At 35.0% G+C, this 22238-nt stretch overlaps 1 protein-coding gene across 1 annotated transcript in view; it reads left to right on the plus strand.

The window, feature by feature from the left end:
* Positions 1 to 12898, plus strand: part of IMMP2L (inner mitochondrial membrane peptidase subunit 2) — a 404963-nt gene extending 392065 nt beyond the window's left edge. Inside the window, exon 6 of the mRNA XM_084206256.1 lies at positions 12206 to 12898. Coding sequence (XP_084062382.1) covers positions 12206 to 12325 — 120 coding nt within the window. The 3' untranslated portion in view covers positions 12326 to 12898. The remainder of the gene's footprint in view (positions 1 to 12205) is intronic.
* The last annotated feature ends 9340 nt before the right edge of the window (positions 12899 to 22238 follow it).

Consider the following 22238-nt stretch of genomic DNA (forward strand, 5'->3'; position numbering starts at 1 on the left):
AAATTATGCATCCTGTGACTAAGTTATTTGGTTTATTATCCTGTCTTGTATTGCCAGGATATATCAAAGAAGGCTAGAGATCAAAGGTAAAACAGAAAAAAGTAATTGGTGAGTGTGTGCCACGGAGAATACCAAAGGTCTTGAAAAGAGCTGTTGGAGAACTCTAGCTATCTACAAAGCTATTTCTCCTATGTCCTGGTGAATCTTACACAAATTTTATGTGCCTTTTGAGGTGTAGCACAGGACTTTGAAGAAGTCTCTGCCCTCCCAAATGAGGAGGCACCGTGGTCAGTAGAGGTTTCCTGGTGCATCTCAAACGGCAGAAGGCAGTACCTCTCTTTAGGCCAATTAACTGAACCTCAAATATAATGGTCAAGAAACTCCTATGTGGGCTTCTCCCATTCTACTCTGTTTTCCTGATGTCCCCATAACTAAAGGGAGCTGACTGCTGGTCCCCTGCCCCTCCTCTTGTTGAGTCTGCTGGTGCACAAGCAAGGCCTGGGGACTTGATCTGTCATGTCATTGCTCTGTAAAACTGGCTTCTCCATGAGGACTATTGTTCCCTCACTGAGGGACTTTTCTGTGGAGAACTAAACAGTCATCTCACATGTAAGATGTGCAGTCCTTGTAGACTCTGGATTGTGAGAAAGAAATGCAACAGTATTTGATAAAGGTTATATCTTGATAAGGATGTATCTTATATTTCTGCTATATTTTTGTGAAACTTTTTTTTCTCTAAAAAACCTCTTATGCCATTATCCTAAGCCAATTAGATCTAACCTAAAGGAAAAAAAAGTTGAAGAGGATTAGTTAGGTAGGCTGAAGAAAATAAATTCGTAAGTATATGGTGTCAATTATTTAATCATAAATTTTGTTATGAAGTGAAAGGATAGCTATATGATTTAAATTATACAAATAAGCCTTCTATTTTAAAAAATGTCACAGTAATATATGAACACAAAATGCTAAATGATAGTAAGATTGAATACAAAAAATATTAATGTTTTAGACATTTTTTTTCCCAAGTAAAGTAAGGCTGGGTTTAGTAAATTTCATCTTCTTCTCCCCAGTTTTAGCAAAAATACGGAATAAATCAGATAAAGAAAAGAGAAAAAGCATCTATTATTCTTAAATTCATAGCTATTATTATAGCTTTAAGGAAGAGAAAAATATGTATATATATTTGAAGTATTTCTGTGAGGCTTTTTTTCCAGTAAATCAACTTGGGGAGATTACGTATACAGAACTCTCTTGATGAAATTTACCAATTTAGATGAGCTCTAGCTGTCCTCACACAAAGAGGTCTATTAAAAAGTCTTTTATATTTTTAATAACATATCATGCAGCTATTTAATGACATTTTGATATCCTAACTGCTCATTGAATATTTACTCCCCGTTGCTTTTCATGGCTCGTATTACCAACAGCATGTTTGCTGTAAGTCAAACTGTTTCTGTCGCCATTTTGAAAGAAAATATAGGCAAGTCTCACAGTAGGATATTTTGAAATACTTAGTTAAGTGGAATAGTCTATTGAACAGTCGCCTTTTTAAGGTAAGAGAAAATAAAAATTATTTTATGAAGAGTATTGCAACAAATTCATTTGTATCAGACTAAATTTAAAAGATGTAATAAAAACCACAGAAACTCTGAGCCAGCTGACAGATGTGTTTGCTGTACATACAAGGTATTGTTGCTGAAAATCACTGAGCAATTTAGCTTTAGAAAAGGCTTGCTTTGCCCACTAACAGTTGTAATATCATAAGGTCTTGCACCATTTTGTTTTAATTAAGAGGTAATTTTTCACTGATTCCCTTAAATTAGCTTTTCTGGCTACTGCTGGCCTTTCTTTTCTTTCTTCCCCCAGCATTTGATAATTACTGTAACACGTCTGCCAAGAAAAATTTAAAATTATGAACTTTCCCAAATACTCGCAATGCTGTCCCATCACAGTGATGGGTCTGTTAAGGCTGGAGCTACTCCTACAGACAGAAAAAACATCAGTGGGTTGAGATGTTCTCCACAGCATTCTTTAATTTTGGTACTTCTCTAAGTTCTGAAATTGCCTTGATTTTTGACCCATGAGATCAGGTACTTTTCTGAGCTTTTAGAAAATATATAAAGAATAGAAATTAGCTGTAACCAGCATGGGGGGGGTTCACATCACTTGTCTTGAAGAAGAATTTGAGTATATCTAGAGATAAAAGCCTACTGCTTCCTTCTACAGTAGGACTCCTTCCCTTCTTTTGAGTTCTCCTGAATGAGTCTGAAATGTCTTCTCTCCCAGCTTGCAGGCATATGATCCCTGGCACAGCCGTGCATTTCCACAGAAATTTGATGGAATTTCACCTGTCATCTTAGCTTGTTTGCTCAGCTTTGAATGCTAGCCTCTCATCATTAGGGTCTGATTTATCTGTGAGTGTGCAGTTGCAGCAGGCCAGGAGCCCCCCAGGGCTCTCACCCATGTTGCACAGAGCATCACGGTAATCTCCGTGGCCAGAGCAGTGCCCGGATGCAGAATTTGGTTCTCCTGGAAGCACAAAGGACTGCAGAGGAGGGGCCATGGAGGAGAGGGCACGGTCCTGTGCTTGAGGGCCAGCCTGTGGGGATGAGTTGTGTCTGTGGAGGAGCAGCACAGAGGAGTTGGGTCCCTGGGTAGTGTGTGAGCTCTTGGGACCACTCGGTCCCTCCCGTGCTAGAACGCCTTGCACTGTGCCACTTTGTTTGCCAAAGTTTCAGGCTGAAACTGAATTAATGACATGCAGTGGCACCAAACTGGAAATCAAATAAATTTGTAATGTACAGCAGTTGTAAGTTGTAATGTATCAGCGTTGTAAGCTGAAAAATATCACTAAGCCTGACATTGTTCTGACTGGTGGCACTGATACAATACGTTCCTGAGCAGGATTTCACATTGAATTCTTGCATGTGTTACTAAATAATTAATATGCAGAGATTTTGGAATTAGCTAATGCTTTCTAGGTGAAGATAATAAATGTGTTTTAGTAATTCTTTTCTTTCTTCCACTTGATTTATCAGTACTTAAAATATTGAATTGCAAATGTGTTATGGCTTTTTTATGTGTGTCCCTTTCATGAGAGCTGCTAGTACAATTTGTTTTTCTGTTGAGTTACATGACTTAGTGACAATCCTATTAAGTCAGGAACTTTGTGCATCATCCAGTGAAATATTAAAAGGTTTTAACTATTACATGATTTTTATGTATATGCAGCATGCAAAGCACATCATACTGTGCACTAAGCAAATTCCTTTACATTTTTATTACTAGAAATCTAAAATAAATAATAGATTGGTTTATAAATCCTTTTGTAGACCAATTTATCATAATGGCTCTGTTAATCATAAACAAGAAAGAGTATTTGCTCAGACTGCTATACTTACTGAAGAAAAAAGAAAAGTAGTGCTGTGTTACATGCTAACTTCTATTTAAAAAATATGTCTTTAGAGATCAGAAAAAAGAGAAAAATTTGTGAAGGAGTGATGTTATTTAGCAATAGTGGCCTTTTCAATAATATATTCATGACAATTCCAGTAAAAGGCATTGAAATGGAATTCAGTTCATGGAATTCTTGTACTAAGCCTGTTACTGTATTTAATGTAGGCAATGGCATTGACAGTTGATTTCTTCAAGAGATGAATAAGTGATGCACTACTTTATACTGAATTCCTTTAAATCTGCACTACTTTGAATTTCAATTATGGTTCAATGTTAGCTAAGTTTTTTTCTGCACATTTAACTGTAAAGAAATCTCGTATGTGAAATATATTCTGTTTGCAGTGACCTTTTCCTTCCTTTTCCTCTTTAGGTTTATATAAGCATGTAGACATGATAGAAAAATGAGAGTGCAATCCAGTTATTTTGATATTTAGTACATTTTTTCAATTCAATCAATAACTTGAGTTATCATTACAATGTAGTGCTCATCTCTTCTTTTGTGAATAGCTTGAATTGCAAAACTGTGTTGGATGGGTGCAATCACAATTGCTATAGTAATGTCACACAGCTATTCCATGCTCAAATTTTATTTATTCTTGGAATTTTATTAATTCTGGGAAGGGAATCAACCTTTGCATTTGAAATGCATCTCTCTCGTACATGATTTTTTGTGGTTTTGTCAGTGCATATATGTGATATGTGCATCATTTTTAAGTGTATATTTTCACTGTTTAAGATTTTCCTAAAATAAAATAATTGTCATTTACATTTTTTCAGATTTTAAAAATATATTTTCTATCTAAATGAGCAGTTATAAATTTGATAACTAATACAGACCTTGACTGATTATATGCTAGCTCTGTGAAAGAAAACACGTATGGGATGTTTTATCTATATCTGGAGCTGCTGTTTCAGCTATCAAACTAATGGAACTGTAATGGAACACTTAGTAACAAAATTAATGGGCTGCATTCTTTTCTTTGTCACTAGATCTGTGTGGCTCCATTAGGTCTGATTTCTTCAGTTACAAGAATAAAGAACAATGAATATGCTGGCACTTTGCTGTGTATTAGAAAGGAATCTATCAATTTTTGTATTCATGAGCTAATTGGCACCTTGTTACCTCAAACTTTGGTGAGCTGATATAAGTTAAAGAACATCTATTCTGCTATCGGTTTATTTACAAAATAATGTATTCTTTCTAATATTTGTGTTACTCCTAATATTTGTGTTATTCTTGGATTCATAAAAGAAGGAGGTGAAGGATGTTTGTTTCTTCTGTCACTGTTCATTATCGCAGATATTTCTACTAGGGGAAGTGGTTTCTCTGGGATTTTACTGTAATCCACAGGATTTTATTTTTATTGTGCTCTTTTCCTACTACTGCACTTGATACTACTTGTTTCAAGGTTCAACCATGTACAAAAGATGAAATGCAATAGCAATCATGTTTTCTTTCTATTAAAGTATGGATTTTTTTGAGAGATTAATTTACTGGGGCAATTCTCTGTGAGACCATTTTACAGCTACCATCTAATATCAAAACCCAGTGCCACAACCTTTCTTAAAGACATGCAATCTAATTTGACACAGATAGCTGTTCCAGACTTTATATTTTTGCTGGGGTTACAGCTGAAATGCTGGGTAGTTGTATAGGTGTTTCTATCTTAAGGATTTCTTTGGATTTTGAGGGCTGAAATATTTTTGAACTTCTTCTTACCTTTTTCACTCGCCTGCTCCATTTACACAGCTTTCAACACAGGTGCAACACCAGTCTTTAAAGATACCAGTATCATCAAACTACAGCTGACTGGCTGATGGAATATGGGTAGTGGGGCAGTGAACTAGTAGGTCTGGAAAAATTTCTTGAAACTCTATGCCTGCTCTAATGGGGCCATCTCTAAATCACTCACGGTTTTGCCACATTAGAGGAATTTTCATCTTACGTGTATTGGCACATTTCAGAGCCTCTCTATAAACTGGCAAGTATCCAGCCAGCAAAATGCAGTCTGAATAGACCTCTGCTGCTCCAGAATTACTCCTGACCACCCCCATTGAGTGTGTGTCATGAAACAGAAAATTTGAGAAGAAAATTTTGTATATAGTTGATGTTCCATATTGCCATGGGAAAGTCTATTATAAAGCTTCTTAGCTAACCTGCATGTGAAGGAAAAAAAAAAAATTAGGCTATATTGAATCAGAGAATAGAAAACACAATTTGAAACTCTGTGATTGTTTCTATTGCTTTATCTTCATTTGATTTGAGAAAATGTTAGTTTTTTGTGTTTGAATGTGTATAATTGGCTGTGACATTTGAAAGGCCACTGCAATATTCCTAGAATATAAAAGACTAAAGCAAAAGTGACTACAAAACCAGACACTGGCCTTTAAAATTGTAGTTTTGTCACTGTTGATGAAATTTCTCAAGTATGTAAGTAGTGTGGCACTTGTAGTTTAGTTCTAGTTTGTTGGGTAGCTATTACCGTTCTCTTTCGGTGGTATTTTAGGAGATTTGCCAATTTAGGCATTTATTAATGAGACTGGAAGACAGGAGTGTTGACTGTTTGCTAGGCTGAAATATGATGAAACAAGATCATCTTTCTTCTTCAGAAGTATATTCATACCCAAGTTCTTTTCCTACTACACCTTCAGAGAGGATTTTTGTGTTGACTCAATGTTAAGTGCTGTGCTTTAGTATTTTCTTCATGTTACTTTGTTTATTATCTTCTGTGACTGATCTAGATATTCCAAGATTTCTAATTTTGCACTTTGTAGTGCAATTATTACATCATCTGTTATAAAGATGTAAGTGTTTTGTGTATATTTAATGTTTTTACTGAAATAGCTAAAATTTCAGTCACAATACCCCTAAGTCAAAATACTTTATGAGGAAATCATGAAACAGTCATTTAATTTTCTAATTTTGATTGTTTTGGAGGTTTTTTTTAATGAAAGAAATAGTGAAATGTGTTTATAAACATTTCGTCAAAATCCCCATTTTGGTTTCAGAAAAGCATGAAATGAAATACCAAGTGAGGAAAAGAAAGATAGCTTTTCTTGAACGTGCAACACTTAATGAGAATTTATGTACCCTTAGAAAAAAAAATAAAGGTAACATAATGTTACAGTCAAGACTTTGTTGTGAGCAACCCAGGAAAATTCCGTGACAGAAGACACTGAGCCACAGCTGCAACAAAATCACACTTTGCAGAGTTTTACTGACTGTTAAAAGGGGTACTTCAGAGAATGATAGTACCCTTTGTGCTACAAATTATCAAATTATTGCACAAGTCCCTTCAAAATAGCTTAAAAATCTCACACAACCACTTTCAAGTGTCTATCCCAGTGGTTATGCTGCTCCTTTGGGTCCCAAGGTTGGCAGTACCCATCCTCCTCAAAAAGACATGAAAAGGGTGCTTTCATGAGTTGCTGGCACCCTGAATTCTTCACTAGGAGAATTGTGATGTCAGTGATTTCCTCTTTCTCAATTTCCACTAATTTAGTACTTAACTTTTTTCCCTTATACTTAACTGATTTTCATTTTATGTCTCTATTTATTATATATTTCATTTTGTGCTAGTATATTCCTTGTTATTCTCCATTGTTTTTTCTCTTTGTGCACCTTAAAAACTTTTTGACAGTCAGTTATTTGTTTTAATGACCATTCCTAGGTTTTTTCAGTCTGTTTTTATTATCCTATGCCTATCCTGCATACCTCATTATTATTTGCAAATCATAAATATTTAATCCTATACAGAATATTTACTTTTTAATGCCTATGTAAGAACTCTGATTGTACCACAAAAGTTATGCAAATATAAGCAAATATAAGTGGTATAAGCAAAACAGTAACGAATTAATCAATAGTCACCAGATGATTAGAAAATTTATTGCAGCTAAACAAGCTGAATCAAAACTCCAGGCAGGAGAGGTAAGTTCAGACAAATCCTGGGAAATTAATCTTGAGGCCTTGCAGCGCCAATACAAAGTCTACAGCTTGTTACTGGCAGGGGCTGAATTGCAGGGCTATGATACAGCTGTAGTCACATCCTTGCATTTTTGTTTTGTCTCTGTCTTATTACATGTCTGGAATTGTTCAAAATGCATGTGAATGTGAGAGGTGGGGATATGGTTTAGTGGTGAACAGTGACTTAATGGTTGGAGTAAATGGTCATAGAGGTGTTTGTCAGTCTAAATCGTCTTTAGTTCTATGATTCTATGGTTATTGCTTCCAAATAGAAAACTGACAAGTTAAGAAGTCTAACTTTTTCTGAAGTTTTAAAGATTTGGATTTTTTGATTCTGCAGTGCTGTTTCTCAGGGTGTATTTAGTGGCATTGTTCTCTGTTTTTTCAGAGTTGTTACAGAATTTGAAATCTTGGCTGTTTAAGATACAACAAAATAAAGAAGGCTTAAGGAGATAAAAAGGAAGGGAAAATCTGTGGGGATGTTCCTAAACCAAAGTGAAACCATGACTAGGAGCTACAGTACTTGAATTTAGCTGTTTGGGTAGACTTTACATTCTCTGGGAAAGTTGAGAATACCCTTGTTAGGGTGTTATGGTTTCACACCAGCAACCCAGCTCCACATAACTTCTCGTTCACTCCCCCACCAGCAGTATCTGGGAGAGACTGGGAAGGGCAAACGACAGAAAAGTTGTTGATTGAGATAGAGACGGTTTAACAGTAAAAGCAAAAGCCATGCACACAAGCAAAGACAAACAAGGCATTAATTCACTGCTTCCCTCTGCCATCTCAGGGAGAGCAGGGCCCCATCACATGTAATGGTGACTTGGAAACTCAAACACCATCATTCCAAACCTTCCCTTCTTCCTACTTTTCCCAGCTTTACATACCAAAGATGATGTCATATGGTCTGGAATACACCCTAGGTCAGGAGGGGGACCTGTCCTGGCTGTGTCTCCTTCCAACATCTCAGGCATCCCCAGTCTCCTTGCCAGTAGCAGTGGCAGTACAAAAACCAGAAAAGCCTTGAGTCCGTGTAAACCCTGCTCAGCAGTAACAAAAACATTTCTATTTTATCAGTCCTGTGTTCAGCACAAGTCCAAACCACAGTCTAGTACTAGCCAAGGTGAAGAGAATTAACTCTGCCCCTGCCAAAACCAGCACATAGGATCACACCGTTATTTGGACTTTCCTTTTCTTGAGATCCAAACTGAATACCTATCATTTCCATAGAAATTTTGATGTGCTCCACTGTATGCTACATGTATACAGACTCTTGTACAGTCTGCATACTAGTTTTCCCATTGTCATTATGTATTTTAGAACCAGAAGATGTGATATTATTGTAAGACTTCATACTAATAAAGGTGGTTTATCCAAGCCTATTAGGACAAAATGAGCAAATTTGTTGTAAGTACCACTGCAGATAGCACTATCAGTCTTAGGCTTATCTTTTCCTTATGCAGTGCCAAAACTAATCAGTTTCCATACAACTAACATACTCACAACAAGCAGACACTGAGGAAATACGCTTTTAGCACAGTAACAGTGTCAAAACAGTATTATTAATTCAAAACTTACTTTGCAGATAAAATTGCTGTGTTAATGAAGTGACTTCTTAGTTGTCCAACTTAATGTTCGAAGATTTAAAAATAGTTTAAACAGCTCAGCTTAGGCACAATAACATGGATTCAATTCAATAAGAATTAAATTCAGATAGGTCATAATGTAGACACAGCCCCCTACTATTTAATTGCTTGTATCTCTGTGATGGAAAGGGAACACATTCCTCAAAGAATTTATGTCTATAAAGTACTGATTTTTTTAGAGTTAAGACACTGTTTCAAGGGAATAAACCTATTTTCTTATGTAAAGGGAGAAAATGATGTCTATAAGTGAAGTGATTAATTAATAGATTATCTCAGTATTTCACTGTTGCAACAGAAAGTGTAGCCTTTTAGTTCACTCTTCTGAGTTCATCCATATCTAACCTTGATGAGGGTAAATCCATTAGCAAGGGCAGGTTATTCTCTGCGAACAATTCTGTTCTTCCTCAGTGAAATTCATGGCTGCTGTGGTAAGTACAGAATAATAATAGGCAATGGAAAAAAGTTATTATGGTTGTTGGCAGAAGTCAAACATCAAGGTGCTTTTAAAGTGAACCTTCAAGTTATTATAAAAGAACTCCTATAGCATCAATGTAATTTGTTATTTTTCAAAGGCTTCCATCACCCAACAATACCTGTTTTTCCTTTTTAACTCTAGTCATGTTGTAAATCATGTTTATAGGAAGGAGACTTCTTTATTAGTTTCAAGGCAGATGATGGTCAGTAGAAATAATCCTCTGGGTAAAATTATTCCCAACCTCAGTTTAAAACATGTTCTGATTCATTTGTTATATTCTCAGTTTGTGTGCAGACCTCCTGCTGACATCAGTAACAAGCAATGTGCTGAGAAAAACACAGAGCTTTGAAAATGAGATGTTATTTGTGTTTGGAAAGAGTATTCTAACATTTTTTTCTCTGTAGTAATGCTGTCACATTTTATATGCAGCTGTGGGATTTGCTGTGGTTTTATATTTTGGCACCAGCCTGCAATGTGTTGGTATCATGCTGTATGCTCAGAGAAAAAAACCCAACATGGTAATATTACATTTGCAGCCCTCCTTATGGGCTAATTAAGATAAAGGATGTTGTGAATTCCATAAATATCAACCAAACTGCACAAAAGTGTGTCAAGACATGAAAAAATGTTGCTCAATGCTATTGAAAAAGAGCTGTCACTTAGCAGCCTTTGCTTAAATGTAGGAAAAAGAACTGCTACAGATCTGGGAAAAAAGTGGTCCCTGCAAGGGATCAAGCAAGTGAAATATAATACTAGACTTCAATTCAGTGATCCACTTCAGATTCTTTTAGATATCATGGGTTATTAAATAACCAAATTATATTCAAGTAATTCAGCACCTGCTTCATCAAGCTACAGAATATGGAATTAGATATATACCACTTCAGCTTCAGTGATTTGATTATGTAGTAGAGAGAGACTGGTGAATATATATTAATCCTATGAAATTAAATCAAGAAAATTAGCTGAAGATATTCCTAGGGGCCTATTTGGTGTCTGTTTGCATGAAATGCTGAATTACCTGCTTACTAAAATCACTTTTTTTTTTTTTTTTAATGAGAAATGGAATGGAACTGAGTTTACATAGGAATTTAAGCAGCAAAGTACAAGTTCAAACCAGAAATCCATTTAATTCCTGGCTCTTACAACAGCCAATACCAAATCATTGAAATTTAAGAATACAGCAAGTATACATTTCTTTCCTTTGGTGGTTCCTAATATGGAGTCCATACAAACACACTGTTTGTTTATGTTCAATTACCTGTGTTGGACTTTGCTCCCATCATTATTTTTTGAACAAATTTTCTATTTTTTTTCTGGTGACTTCTGTATCCTGTATAATGTATGCAAGTATGATGTAATGCTGTACATAATGAAAAGCATTTCCTTTTTACCGGCTTAAAAAATTCTGTAAGATAATATCATGGATGTTTCCTTGTTCTTATGAGAAAAAATGACATAATAGTCAAATAAGTCCTGTGCATTTTTTAATCCATGCCATTGCTAATTCTGTTGCCATTATACTCATTGTAACACTGTTATCTGTTTAGGAGTCAGAATTATTAAATATTGTCATAGAGATAGACATTCCAATATTTCTAACCAAGATTTGGTCCTGTTTATAACTTCTGTTGGTGCTGAATGCTTATTACATGCTATTTTCTCTACAAGTCTAAACAAATAATTTAAGATGCAGAAGTTTATCCTGCAGGCTTTTCAAATTAACTGAGATTGACTCCATACAAAATGACTTTATTTCACTGTTAAGTATGGACTGTCTTATCTCAGTCTGAAGCTGTGCATATTCTATTCTTTCTCTTAGTCTAGCTATTTTCATACCATATATGAAAAGGTTCTTGTTTATAATTTACTTAAGATTTTCTAAGCAATTCTGTTTTCTATACTATGTTATCTCTGATTCATTTATAAGCAATATCAGAACTGAATTTTTTTTTGATTTATTGAAGAAAAATCTTAGTGAAGTAAAATTACTGAAGTAGACAATAATAAATAATAAGGTAAAACATGTTTGCAAAACATATTAATCAGGTTTCAGTAGTCCTAGCACTTCAAAAGGTTTTGATCTGTAGAGAAATAAATACATTTTCATCCTCAAGGAAATCTCCACAATTTACAGTAATTTTCATTTTTGGTTGAAGACAAAATGGAGTTTTGAAGGAGAGTGATAAATAGTAAACACAACAGGTTTAGAAAAGCCACTATCCTGGTGTGGTTAGTACACAGGGCTCAAATCCAGGACACAGATTCTGTTGAATTTATTCAGAATAAATACTTTAAATTTATTCTCTGGACCTAGAATAATTAATAACCAAAAAGTTTTTTGTGGATTATAGAACGCCTTACCTATTTTGAGCTGCTTTTTTTCTTGAAAATGAAAGAAAAACATTCCTAGTTCTGTATTACAGACAGTGCATTTCAGCAAGCTCTTTTGAGTTCCAAAAATTGTTTTATCAAAAAAAGAAAAAGAAATTGTTACTAAAGACATTTTCTTCTCCTCTCATTACATGCATGAGGGAGTACTCACTCTTCTGCTTTGTATTCTCCCACTGCTCTAACAAATCATCACATGCTTTGTATTTTTCACATACTGATTTTATTTGCATTACCTAATAACACCTCTGGTTTACGTTTTGGTTGCAGGTTTCTCTTGGACTCCTACATGCCCGAGCCACTCATATTCTCTGGCCTCCACAGCGCTGGCAGAGATTACAGCCGATGCTTCCTCCGGAGCGCAAACCGCTCCACCGAGAGCAGGAGTGATCTGAACGTTCAGGCAGGAAACCACTGACATGAAGTTCACCCAGAAAGAGTTCCAGTGGTTATACCATCACCTGTAAGAGCTTTGCCATGTGTTCTGACATCAGTGTCATGTCAACAAATACACGTGACAACTAAATGTTACAATGCCACCAGGAATTCTTTGTGTTCCTTTTGTTTGTTTGTTCTATTGCTTGGTGGGTTTTAAAAATTTCCAACATTAGGGCATTGTATATTAATTAAGTTTGAAATAATTGGTTTTAGAAGAACTGAATGTTCATTTTTTTTCTGGAAGCAGTAACATGCCTGGCTTATGTCTGTACCCGTGCATCTCTGGACAAGAAACTATTAAAACCTTCAATAAACTATTTTGATCTTTTACATTCACCTTATTTCTTTTGTAACTGCATGGAAATTATTAATATTGATTGCATGTGAAAAAAGAAAAAAACACCCAAAACATATATACTTTGGATTGTCCTATCATTACTAGTAATGAGGAATCAGTACTTCTGTTGGTGAAAAGTTTTTAATGCAGCTTAATTCTATTTTTAAACTGAGTGCATATTACTTATTTCTATTTTCTTTTTCAGGATAAAAATAGTTTTTTTATATAAATATTCCCTGTTTATCTTTCTGAATTAGCTATTCAGTCAAATTACACAAATTACATTACATTATCTGAAGGCAGTGTTTAATTATTTTTTCTGGTAGAGTAAATCTTCGTTAGTACTGATTGCCACATTTCTCTGAAATTATGTAATTAGATAAGAAATATGTGATTAATATTCTAGTATATAGTTAATATTATAAATGTACTCTGTGAATAGGCAATAAAGCTGCACACATTATAAGTGAAAAGAACTTGGAAAATTACACATTTTTCAATGACAAATCAATATGAGCCAGCCTTTGTTCATATTTATTGAATTTTACTTCACATAGGCTAGTACTAAAAAAAATCTAACAAACCACACAAAAGATCTTTAAACATTTTCAGCTAAAAACATGCAATTATCAGAACTGCAGGCAAGATTAATGTAAGTCTACAGTTCTTTGAACACACACATCTGCTTTGTGAGTTAGATGATAGCTTCAATCACTATGAAAATTATCTATTACTATCTAACTTCTTAAATGCTCCAGCTCTGTAGACTGTCTGAATACTTTATGTATCAGGATCTTTCTTTGTTCCAAAAAGGTGTTCTACAGGTCTCTGAAGTCTCTTAGTTAAACTAATGCAGTTTGTTTGGGTGTCACTGCAGTAAATTCAGAATTATTTAGGGACAGAAGGAGAATCCAGGGAAGTACATGCCTGTGAGCCTGCCCTTGTGCTGGGGAACATTATGGAGCAGATTACCTTGAATGTGATCACGTGGCCAACCAGGGGGTCAGGCTCAGCCAGCATGGGTTTAGGAACAGCAGGTCCTGTTTGACCGACCCGATCTCATTTTATGACCAGGTGACCTTCCTAGTCGATGACAGAAAAATTGTGGATATTTACATGGACTTCAGTAAAATCTTTGACACTGTTTCCCACAGCATTCTCATGGGCAAGCTGGCAGCCCGCAGCTTGGACAAGTGTTTTCTTCACTGGGTTAAAAATTGTATTCTTCTGTCTATATTTTTCCATACTTGATCTTCCCCGAACCATCCCCATTTCACTGACTTTGACCCCCTAAACACCTCAGGAGTCTTGTGCAGTACTGAAATGCTCTGCCCTGCACTCCACAGCAAAACCTGTACCCATGGGCAAGTCTGCCAGGCAACCCAGCCAGCCTCCCCTCTGTTTCCTGGTGTTAGTTGTACCCAGTGGGGTGGGTCCAGGGGCCTCAGTGCTCCTTCACATCTGTAAGGTGGGACTTTCACAGTTTGGTGACTCCTGTAGCAGACAAAAAGGAGTTAAATCGTGGTCTAATTTGGGTTCCTACAGCTTCCATTGTTCTTTTGGGCTCCATTGTCTGTGTGAAGACCGGCTCATTATCACGTAACTTATACAGGCTATGAAAGTTTCAACATCCCAAGTATTCAATTGTGACATGCCTCAAGGAATATTTATTCATCTATATTTGCATACATATATTTATAAATATTCATACATTTATATGGAAATGTATGTAGGCTATATATTATGAAATAGAGAATATGCCTATTAAGTCTGGAGATGGTTGTAAAGACTGATGTAACTTTGGAGAATGGTATTAGAGCACAGTGATCTGAATTTGATAATGATGAGCAGAGTGTGGTGCAAGAATTACCCATATACATGCTGGATTATGTTAAAAGAAAATTTGGATATTATAGTGGATTGTAGTTGAGCATGAGGCAACAATATGCTGAACAAGGAAAATACTTTGTAAAGAACAATACAGGCTGTAAACATACCAAACAATATTCCTTCTACATTCATGTAGGGTATAATTTTAGGTGCCAAAAAAACAAAAAAAAAGGGGACAATTGGAATATTTAGAAAGACACAATAAAAATAGAGAAGAACCCAAAAATATCACCTTTGAGAAATGTTGGAAGGACTTGGGTTTATCATTTAGTCTTCAGAGTCTGAGAAAATCTTCAAAATGACGAAAGATTGCTGTGAAATGCAAGGCAATAACTGGTTTTCCAAGTTCATAATGTGTGGGAGCAGAACTAATAAACTTATAATGCAACATCTGGACTGTTATATTAGACATAAAGAAATATTTTAATTATAAAAAATAATGAAACACTTGAATAGATTATTTTTATTGCAAGATTTTAATTTTTTTATTAGGCCTGTTGGAGACAAGGATGGATGAACTAAACCTGAGGTCCACATCAGCCATTTAAACATTCTCTGATTAGGTCTTCTGTACTTGGTAAACTTGGTGGTGCTGGGCAGGCTGGGCAGGCAGTTGCATCAATATCTAACTCCTTTAGACTGATAACTATAATTCTTTAGATTAGATTCTTTAGCCTAACAGTATTACAGTACTCTTACATACTATTTTCCTCTAATAAGCATCTAAGGAACCAGTTTCCTGTAAAAGAAGCTATTTTCTTCATACTGTCATCATATTAAAGTGCATGACATTTTGCATTATCCTGTAGGTTGGTGAATAGAAATAGCTTAATGAAATCATAACAGATAAATCAGTATCCAGAGCATGAAGGGCAAACCTTTCCTTTCAAAGCAGAAAGGACCAAGATTGGCACACATGAGCACATATTTAAAGGTATTGTTATTTAATTTATACATTTGTGAAACACAATGTGAAATGTGAAACACATAATGAGAAGCCTGTTCTGGAAGTAATGAAATCAGTAACAAAACTCTCATGGCCATCATGATTAGCTTTCTATGGCCTCTTCACAGGCCTTCTGGTTTTGGGTGCTGGCTTATATCTGAAATGCAATAAGGTATGATTTGATGGGAGTAAAATAAGAATGAGCACAAGTAAGGAGTAGGACACTAAGAAATGAAAGGATGGCAGGGTACTTTAAAGCTTGATTTTTTTTTTAATGTTTTAGGCATCCCATAAATACCTTCCTATGGCCCAAGACAGGGATGCTAGACTGCCAGACTGCACTTGTAGAGTAGGGAGAGATGTTGCAAAAAGATCAGGAATTGGTACTGTTAGCAGACATGCACAACTACCCCTGCAAGAGTGACAGAGCAAAGCTGTGTATCTCAGCAGCACACCCTCATACAGCAAACCAAAACACCAACTGAGAAAGTGGAAAGCTGGTGTGAGTAGAGAATGATCATCTAATGAATCTAAGGATCTTCAATTAGGTTGTCAGGATTTCCCATGACAAGGGAACATCATAGCATAGAAGGTGTGCTGAGCTTCACTTCTTCCATCTATTCATCCTTCAGGATAACATACCTAGATGATGCAGCATGAATACTGCCAATCTGTCATTGCATGCACTAAGCACTAGCTGTTCCGTTCTGAAGCAATTGCAAAATGGATAATTTAGTGCAGAACTATCCAAGGAGGAAAAGGTAAAGCCAAGAAAATAGATTGTGCTTTAGTAAACAGTTTACACTGCCTGGATCCTCAAGTATCAACACTGATGAAATAAAACACCAGACATTACAAGCACTACTGAGACATATGAACTCAAAGTACCACAGTATAGTCAAGTGATGACAGATATGAGCTCTTCCTATGCAGAATTTCATTTTCACATTTATTTTTCATTCCTTTAGATTTGTTTACCATGCAAATCAGACAGAGCTCTGAACAATTCCAGCATATTACAAGTAAGCCAGCTGTCAGAAGTATCTTTCTGTAGTTGTGTTCCTCATGTGTCTAGCAGCTGATGAACCTGCATGCTCTCATGTGGCTTTGGTTATCCTTTGGTATTTTACTATAATGTGGAATAATTCTCTCACTTTGGAATATTTTAATGTCACTACTATTATGACCAAGAGAATTATTACTTTCTTCCTTTCCATTTCCACATGGTCTATTTTTACCATGGTCTATTTAGCATCTTATCCAAGATCATAAGATACATAGGATAGATTTGGGAAAAAATCTCAGAATTTGCTACATCACAATCTACCTGTTTATTGTCTGTCATTTACTGTCAGTCATTACCTCGCACAGCTAATGAAAAAACGTACAGTTTGTGATATAAAATACAGATCTTAAAGAATTTAAAAGATCAGTGAAAACCAAAATTCTGAGTAGGCAGCTTAGCCTTCCACAATTCTATGGTGAGAGGAAAAGATGAGTCTTTAGAGCTAAAGTTTCCTGCAGCACTATAGGTTCATAGAATGTGGCCATAATAGTGGCGACTATCTTAGGATACGTCCTTCCAAAAATACCCAGTTTCACTCCAAACCACTGGATTTGTGTAAATAGCATGCAGCTGTCCTTTCTCACCATAGAAGATACACTTTTGTGCAAAAATAAATTGAAGTTATTGAAAGAAACTAGAGGACAAAGGGTGCAAGAAACCCTATGGCAGTGGCTTAAGGGGTAGACTGGGAATCCCAGAGGTAGCTGAGCTGAAGTTCTCATCCCTACATCTGTACTCCTCTGTGTGAATTAAATGCTCAGACTATTAAATCTGGTACCACAACCACAAATTTAATTTCAGCTAGTGTTTTACAGTGTTTTTTAATTAAAAAAAAAGTTGTGTATCCTATTGTGGAAGTTTTAGCAGTACACCTTATGATCCTGAATGCTGTGGGGTTATTTGTTTGGTTTTTAGTTTGTGAAATAAAAGATAAACTAGAAGCTGATTTATGCAACTGCACCTCAAGAGACTTTTAAGCAGAACACTACACAGAAAAGATTGTCAATGCTTAAACTATGTCATCATCCAAATATTTTCTTGCTTGAAATTCATTAATTGTGTTATTGGATGAGATGTTCACCTCTGGAAGATTTAGTAGTTAATACCCCAAAGGTGTAGACTATTTTAAAAATGCAGCAGCTGTATCTGAACAGGAGGTTACCCCAAACGTACTGTGAGGAAAGGTTTAATTAAAAAAAAAATAGTTAATTTGTGATACCTTATTGAAATTATATTAACCCACCATATTATGTACTATCTTCCTCTTCCATCCCACTCACAAATGTCTCAGCATTTTATTTAACATCTAACCTTTTCTCATATCCTCCTATTAAATGTCAAAATTGAATTTTACATCCTTTGGGAGCTAAACATACCATACCCATATTTTTTTCTTACAAACATTTCAATTAATAAATGAAACATAGAACAGCAATTTTTTTAGCCATCCCCACAATTTCATCTATTTGATTACAAGTATTAATCACACAAATGGTCCTGTTTTCTGTAGGGCTTGATTGCCTCAGGATCTAAGATCAGGCTATAGTACTTAACTTTCTAACCTGCTTTTGATGAGCCTGTAATTAAAGAAATGCATTTCCTTTATTCTCCTTTCTTCCCTCATTATGAATGGATGGTTTCTAAATCTGACATAAACTATCTTAAGGGTTTAGATAAGTAGTCCATTTGTCCAGTAACCTGTTCCTGACAGAGGTTAGTAAGTTATACTTCCTATAATGAAGAGTTTGGAATACCCTGCCAAAAGGGAAATTATGTTTCTGCCCAAGGCAGTAAGTGTTATACCCTGGGGCATGAAAGTTTAAATTTCTTACTTATCTTATATCCTTTCTAATGTAACTGAACCATTCCACTATCTATATAAATGTTTAGTGCTCTCTTTAACACCAACATCTGAAAAGTCTGTTTGTAAACAGAAAACAGCTGAGTAAAATCTGAATGTTTTTTCTTTAACTTCTGTTTACTTGTGCTATCCCCTATGTTAAATTGGGAGCAATTATTGTTCTTGGCATTGTAACCATATGACAATGGGAGCCAATATATAGAAAAATCAATTATATAAGCAAATGAAATCTTTTTATAATATGGGCTAAACACAGTCAAACCTAGCAAGTTCAACAAAAATTGGGGTTTTTGTTCTCTCTACAGTTGGTTAAACTTATTTGGGTCACTGACCAGCACAATTCCAAATCTTACATTGAGTTTTCAATAACCCAATGGCAAAAGTGAAAGTACTTGTTCTTCAGTGGTTTACTTTTTTAATAATTTTGAAAATCGGGTGGTTTTCATTTTAAGTCATCTGAAATGAAATGCCTGACTTGCAAAATCAGCAGTCACTACTGAAAATCAGTGCAAGGTCATAATAGTAAGTTTGAATATATTTGCTCTTTTGATAACTGACTAAAAAGAAGAAAATTTCTTCCTCCACCTTCTCTCTATTGATAACCTGTATTTTAAACAGACCCTTCTCAGTAACAAGACACAACAAAATTTTTAAAGACACAGAAAACCTCTGATGGGATTTTCTAAAAATACTTAAAATACTTTGTGGCACAAGTAGATACATCGCCTTGATTGAAAGGTAGTGGAACTTTTTGCTAAATAATTTTGTGATAATTGTCACAAAATTTAGTCATCTAACAGTCAACACCACTTCTTTCAGCCTATCATGTAGGCGTGGTGAGTCTAATCTCTGTTGCATATTTGTTTCTCTCTTTGTCTCCCTTTTTCACACACACACACCCCACACATACCCATGATACTTAATCCTGTAGGTGTCTAAGGAATGAAAAGCTATGTTCACAAAAAGTTTCAAGTGCTACAATACTTTTAATTAATTAGCATCTTCAATATGCATACCCAGTGTCCCTATTTAGCATAAGAAGCATTAGCTATGGAAGAATGAGATTTTCAAAGTGCACTGAACAGGGTAATGTCCAAATTGTCCAAAGGTTAGTTAGAATCTAAGATTGCATTGGTCCCAGTTAATTAAAACTGCCTGGGAATAGTCTCAGGAAAATTAGTACTTTTTCAAAAAGCAATGAAGTGTTGGAAGTAGTTCTCAATTCAGGTGACACTTAATTTTTCTTCTGATGACACAAATTATATAATGAAAACTGGCAGGGAAAGAGTTTGTAGAAATGTGCCAGGAAGCATAAGTGTCATGAAGGTAGCTACAGTTATGAGTGATTCATCTAAGTTTATTTGGAATCCACAGTTCCAATCATTCAATCACCTATTTGGAAAAAAAGAAATATGGCAATTGGATCAGCAAATGCTTTTCAATAACCTAAAGCTTTTGAACTTCTTACACTCATATTTAGCTTCTACTTGTTTTATTTTTGTAATCTTTCTGTTAGTTTTTTCTTTTTTCTAGTCCATAATTCTTGCTTTCACGCTTCTGATCAGTTTGATCATCATAAGCTTTCCCTCTCACTGGCAATGGTGAAAATTCCTCTATTTTAAAAATTTTTATTCTCTCTTTTCCTAGTTTTCATTCTGTTGCTTAGCTACTCACCTAGAGTATTTCCTTTTTCATGTGTGCTCCTTTTCTTCATAGCCTTGAAAACATTTATTTTGATTTTTCCAAGAACTCTATTATGGTATTCAACTTTGTAGAAAATATAATATAATATAATATAATATAATATAATATAATATAATATAATATAATATCATATCATATCATATCATATCATATCATATCATATCATATCATATCATATCATATCAATAATAATCCTTAACAAAATAAAAATATAAACCATTGTTTCAGGATTTTCTTCTCACAATATCTTTGAATACTGCATTTTGAAATTTAATGCTTGTGCATCCATGTAAGAAAACATAATTATCTAGCTACATGATGGACCTAAACTGACATTCTTCCTTTCAGTATTGATGTGCCATAAAAGAAAAGGCTGCAAAGTTGAAATCCATATGATGCATGCAGCAAATCAAGCTGAAATTTAAAGCACAGTTGGAATATAATGGGGGATAAAAAAGCCATTGGTGAATACCTTGGTTAAACAACGTAGTCCTTGTTTTCAAGTGTATCTACTACTTCAGCTCAAGACTCCTTGTCTTATTTTTTTATATGTCACTTTATCTTGCCTTTATCTGTACAAAATGATTCAGAAAAGTGCAACAGGTTTGGTTGTTTTTTCTAAAGGCAAATTATCTTGTTTGATAGATCTTGCTTTTCATGGTTGGACTAAGACTGTTACCAGTTGGAATGTCATAAAGTCATCTAAATTCTAAGAGAAAGATAACAGGGTGGTCAGAAATGCAGAGTATGTAACAGTGGCTAGGTCAAAAACAAAACATTTTCTGAATGTGGTTAAATAGGACACTGACCTGTAAGTCAGTCTATAAACATATTGTTTATATATAGAACATGCCAAGGATTTGAACTCTAACAAGAAGTTTGAATTAACTGAAGAGTCAGCTGGGTATATTTTTGAGGAAGGAATTAATTGGAGGTCAGACTGAGACAAGGGTTAAGAGCGGTCTTGTATGGATTGGTTTGATTTTTTCTAGATGAAAATAAATTAAGTTAAAAACCCCAACCTGAACAATAAATGATTTAAGACTCAGTGTATAACAGGGTTTCATGCCTTATGTATTCCTATGCTGTGGTTCTAATCAATCTCAGTTTTACTGACAGAGTTGTAAGTGCCTCTAAAGCAAATCAGATACTGTAGGTAGAATGGAAATTATTCAACGTGACCGAATAGTTTCTTTGAAAAATATGTATCCCTGGGCTACTAGTGCTCAAAATCAATGCTCAATGCTCTATTATGGATGGCAGACAATATTGAGTGGCGTATAAAAAATATTCATGATGTTAACTTCCTTTGTCACTAGAATGTCACTGGGTTGTCAAAATGAATAAATGAAAATGTATGTATTTAGTTTAAAAATCTCCCTATGGAGAAATGATATCTGGTATATTAAACAATTACATTCCTGTATGAATTAATGTATTTTAAGAATTAAATAATAAATTAAATATTCATATATGGAATAAATATTGTATGAGTTCAGAATTCTAATGAAAAGTAATAATTGAAATTAAAAAAAATATATTCTTTGTGATTATGTCCATGAAATAAGCTTAGAGGGAGAAAAAAAAAATCACTAAATTAATGATATGCAACTATTTGTAGGTAAAAAGCTCATGAGAAGAGTTATGCTAAAGAGGCCACTCTCTGTGGGCCTTTCTGACAAACACAATGATGAGAAAGATTTCCTAAATAGTAACCCAGAGAAGTGGGATTGGAGATTAATGAACAAGCAATATATCTTGTTCTGGATGACATTGTTGGTGTCTGAATTCCTATCTGTAGGGGTGTAACCACTGTTCTCTTTACAAGAAAATTGTGTTCTTGTAAGAAGCATTACACAAATTTCTGGATAGAAGAAACTATGATCTGTAAAAGACTTTTCACCATACTTTGATTGCTGGCTAAACTCTGTTCCCAAATCATAATTTACCCACTGAGGCTAAGTCAGATAGAAATGTTTTGCTTTGATTTCTAAAAGAGGATTACTTGAGTGCAGTTTCTTTCCATTTCTGTTCCAGGACTTGTATAAAAGTGTTACACAT

Source organism: Fringilla coelebs (assembly GCF_963513975.1).
Source record: "Fringilla coelebs genome assembly, chromosome: 5".
NCBI lineage: Eukaryota > Metazoa > Chordata > Aves > Passeriformes > Fringillidae > Fringilla > Fringilla coelebs.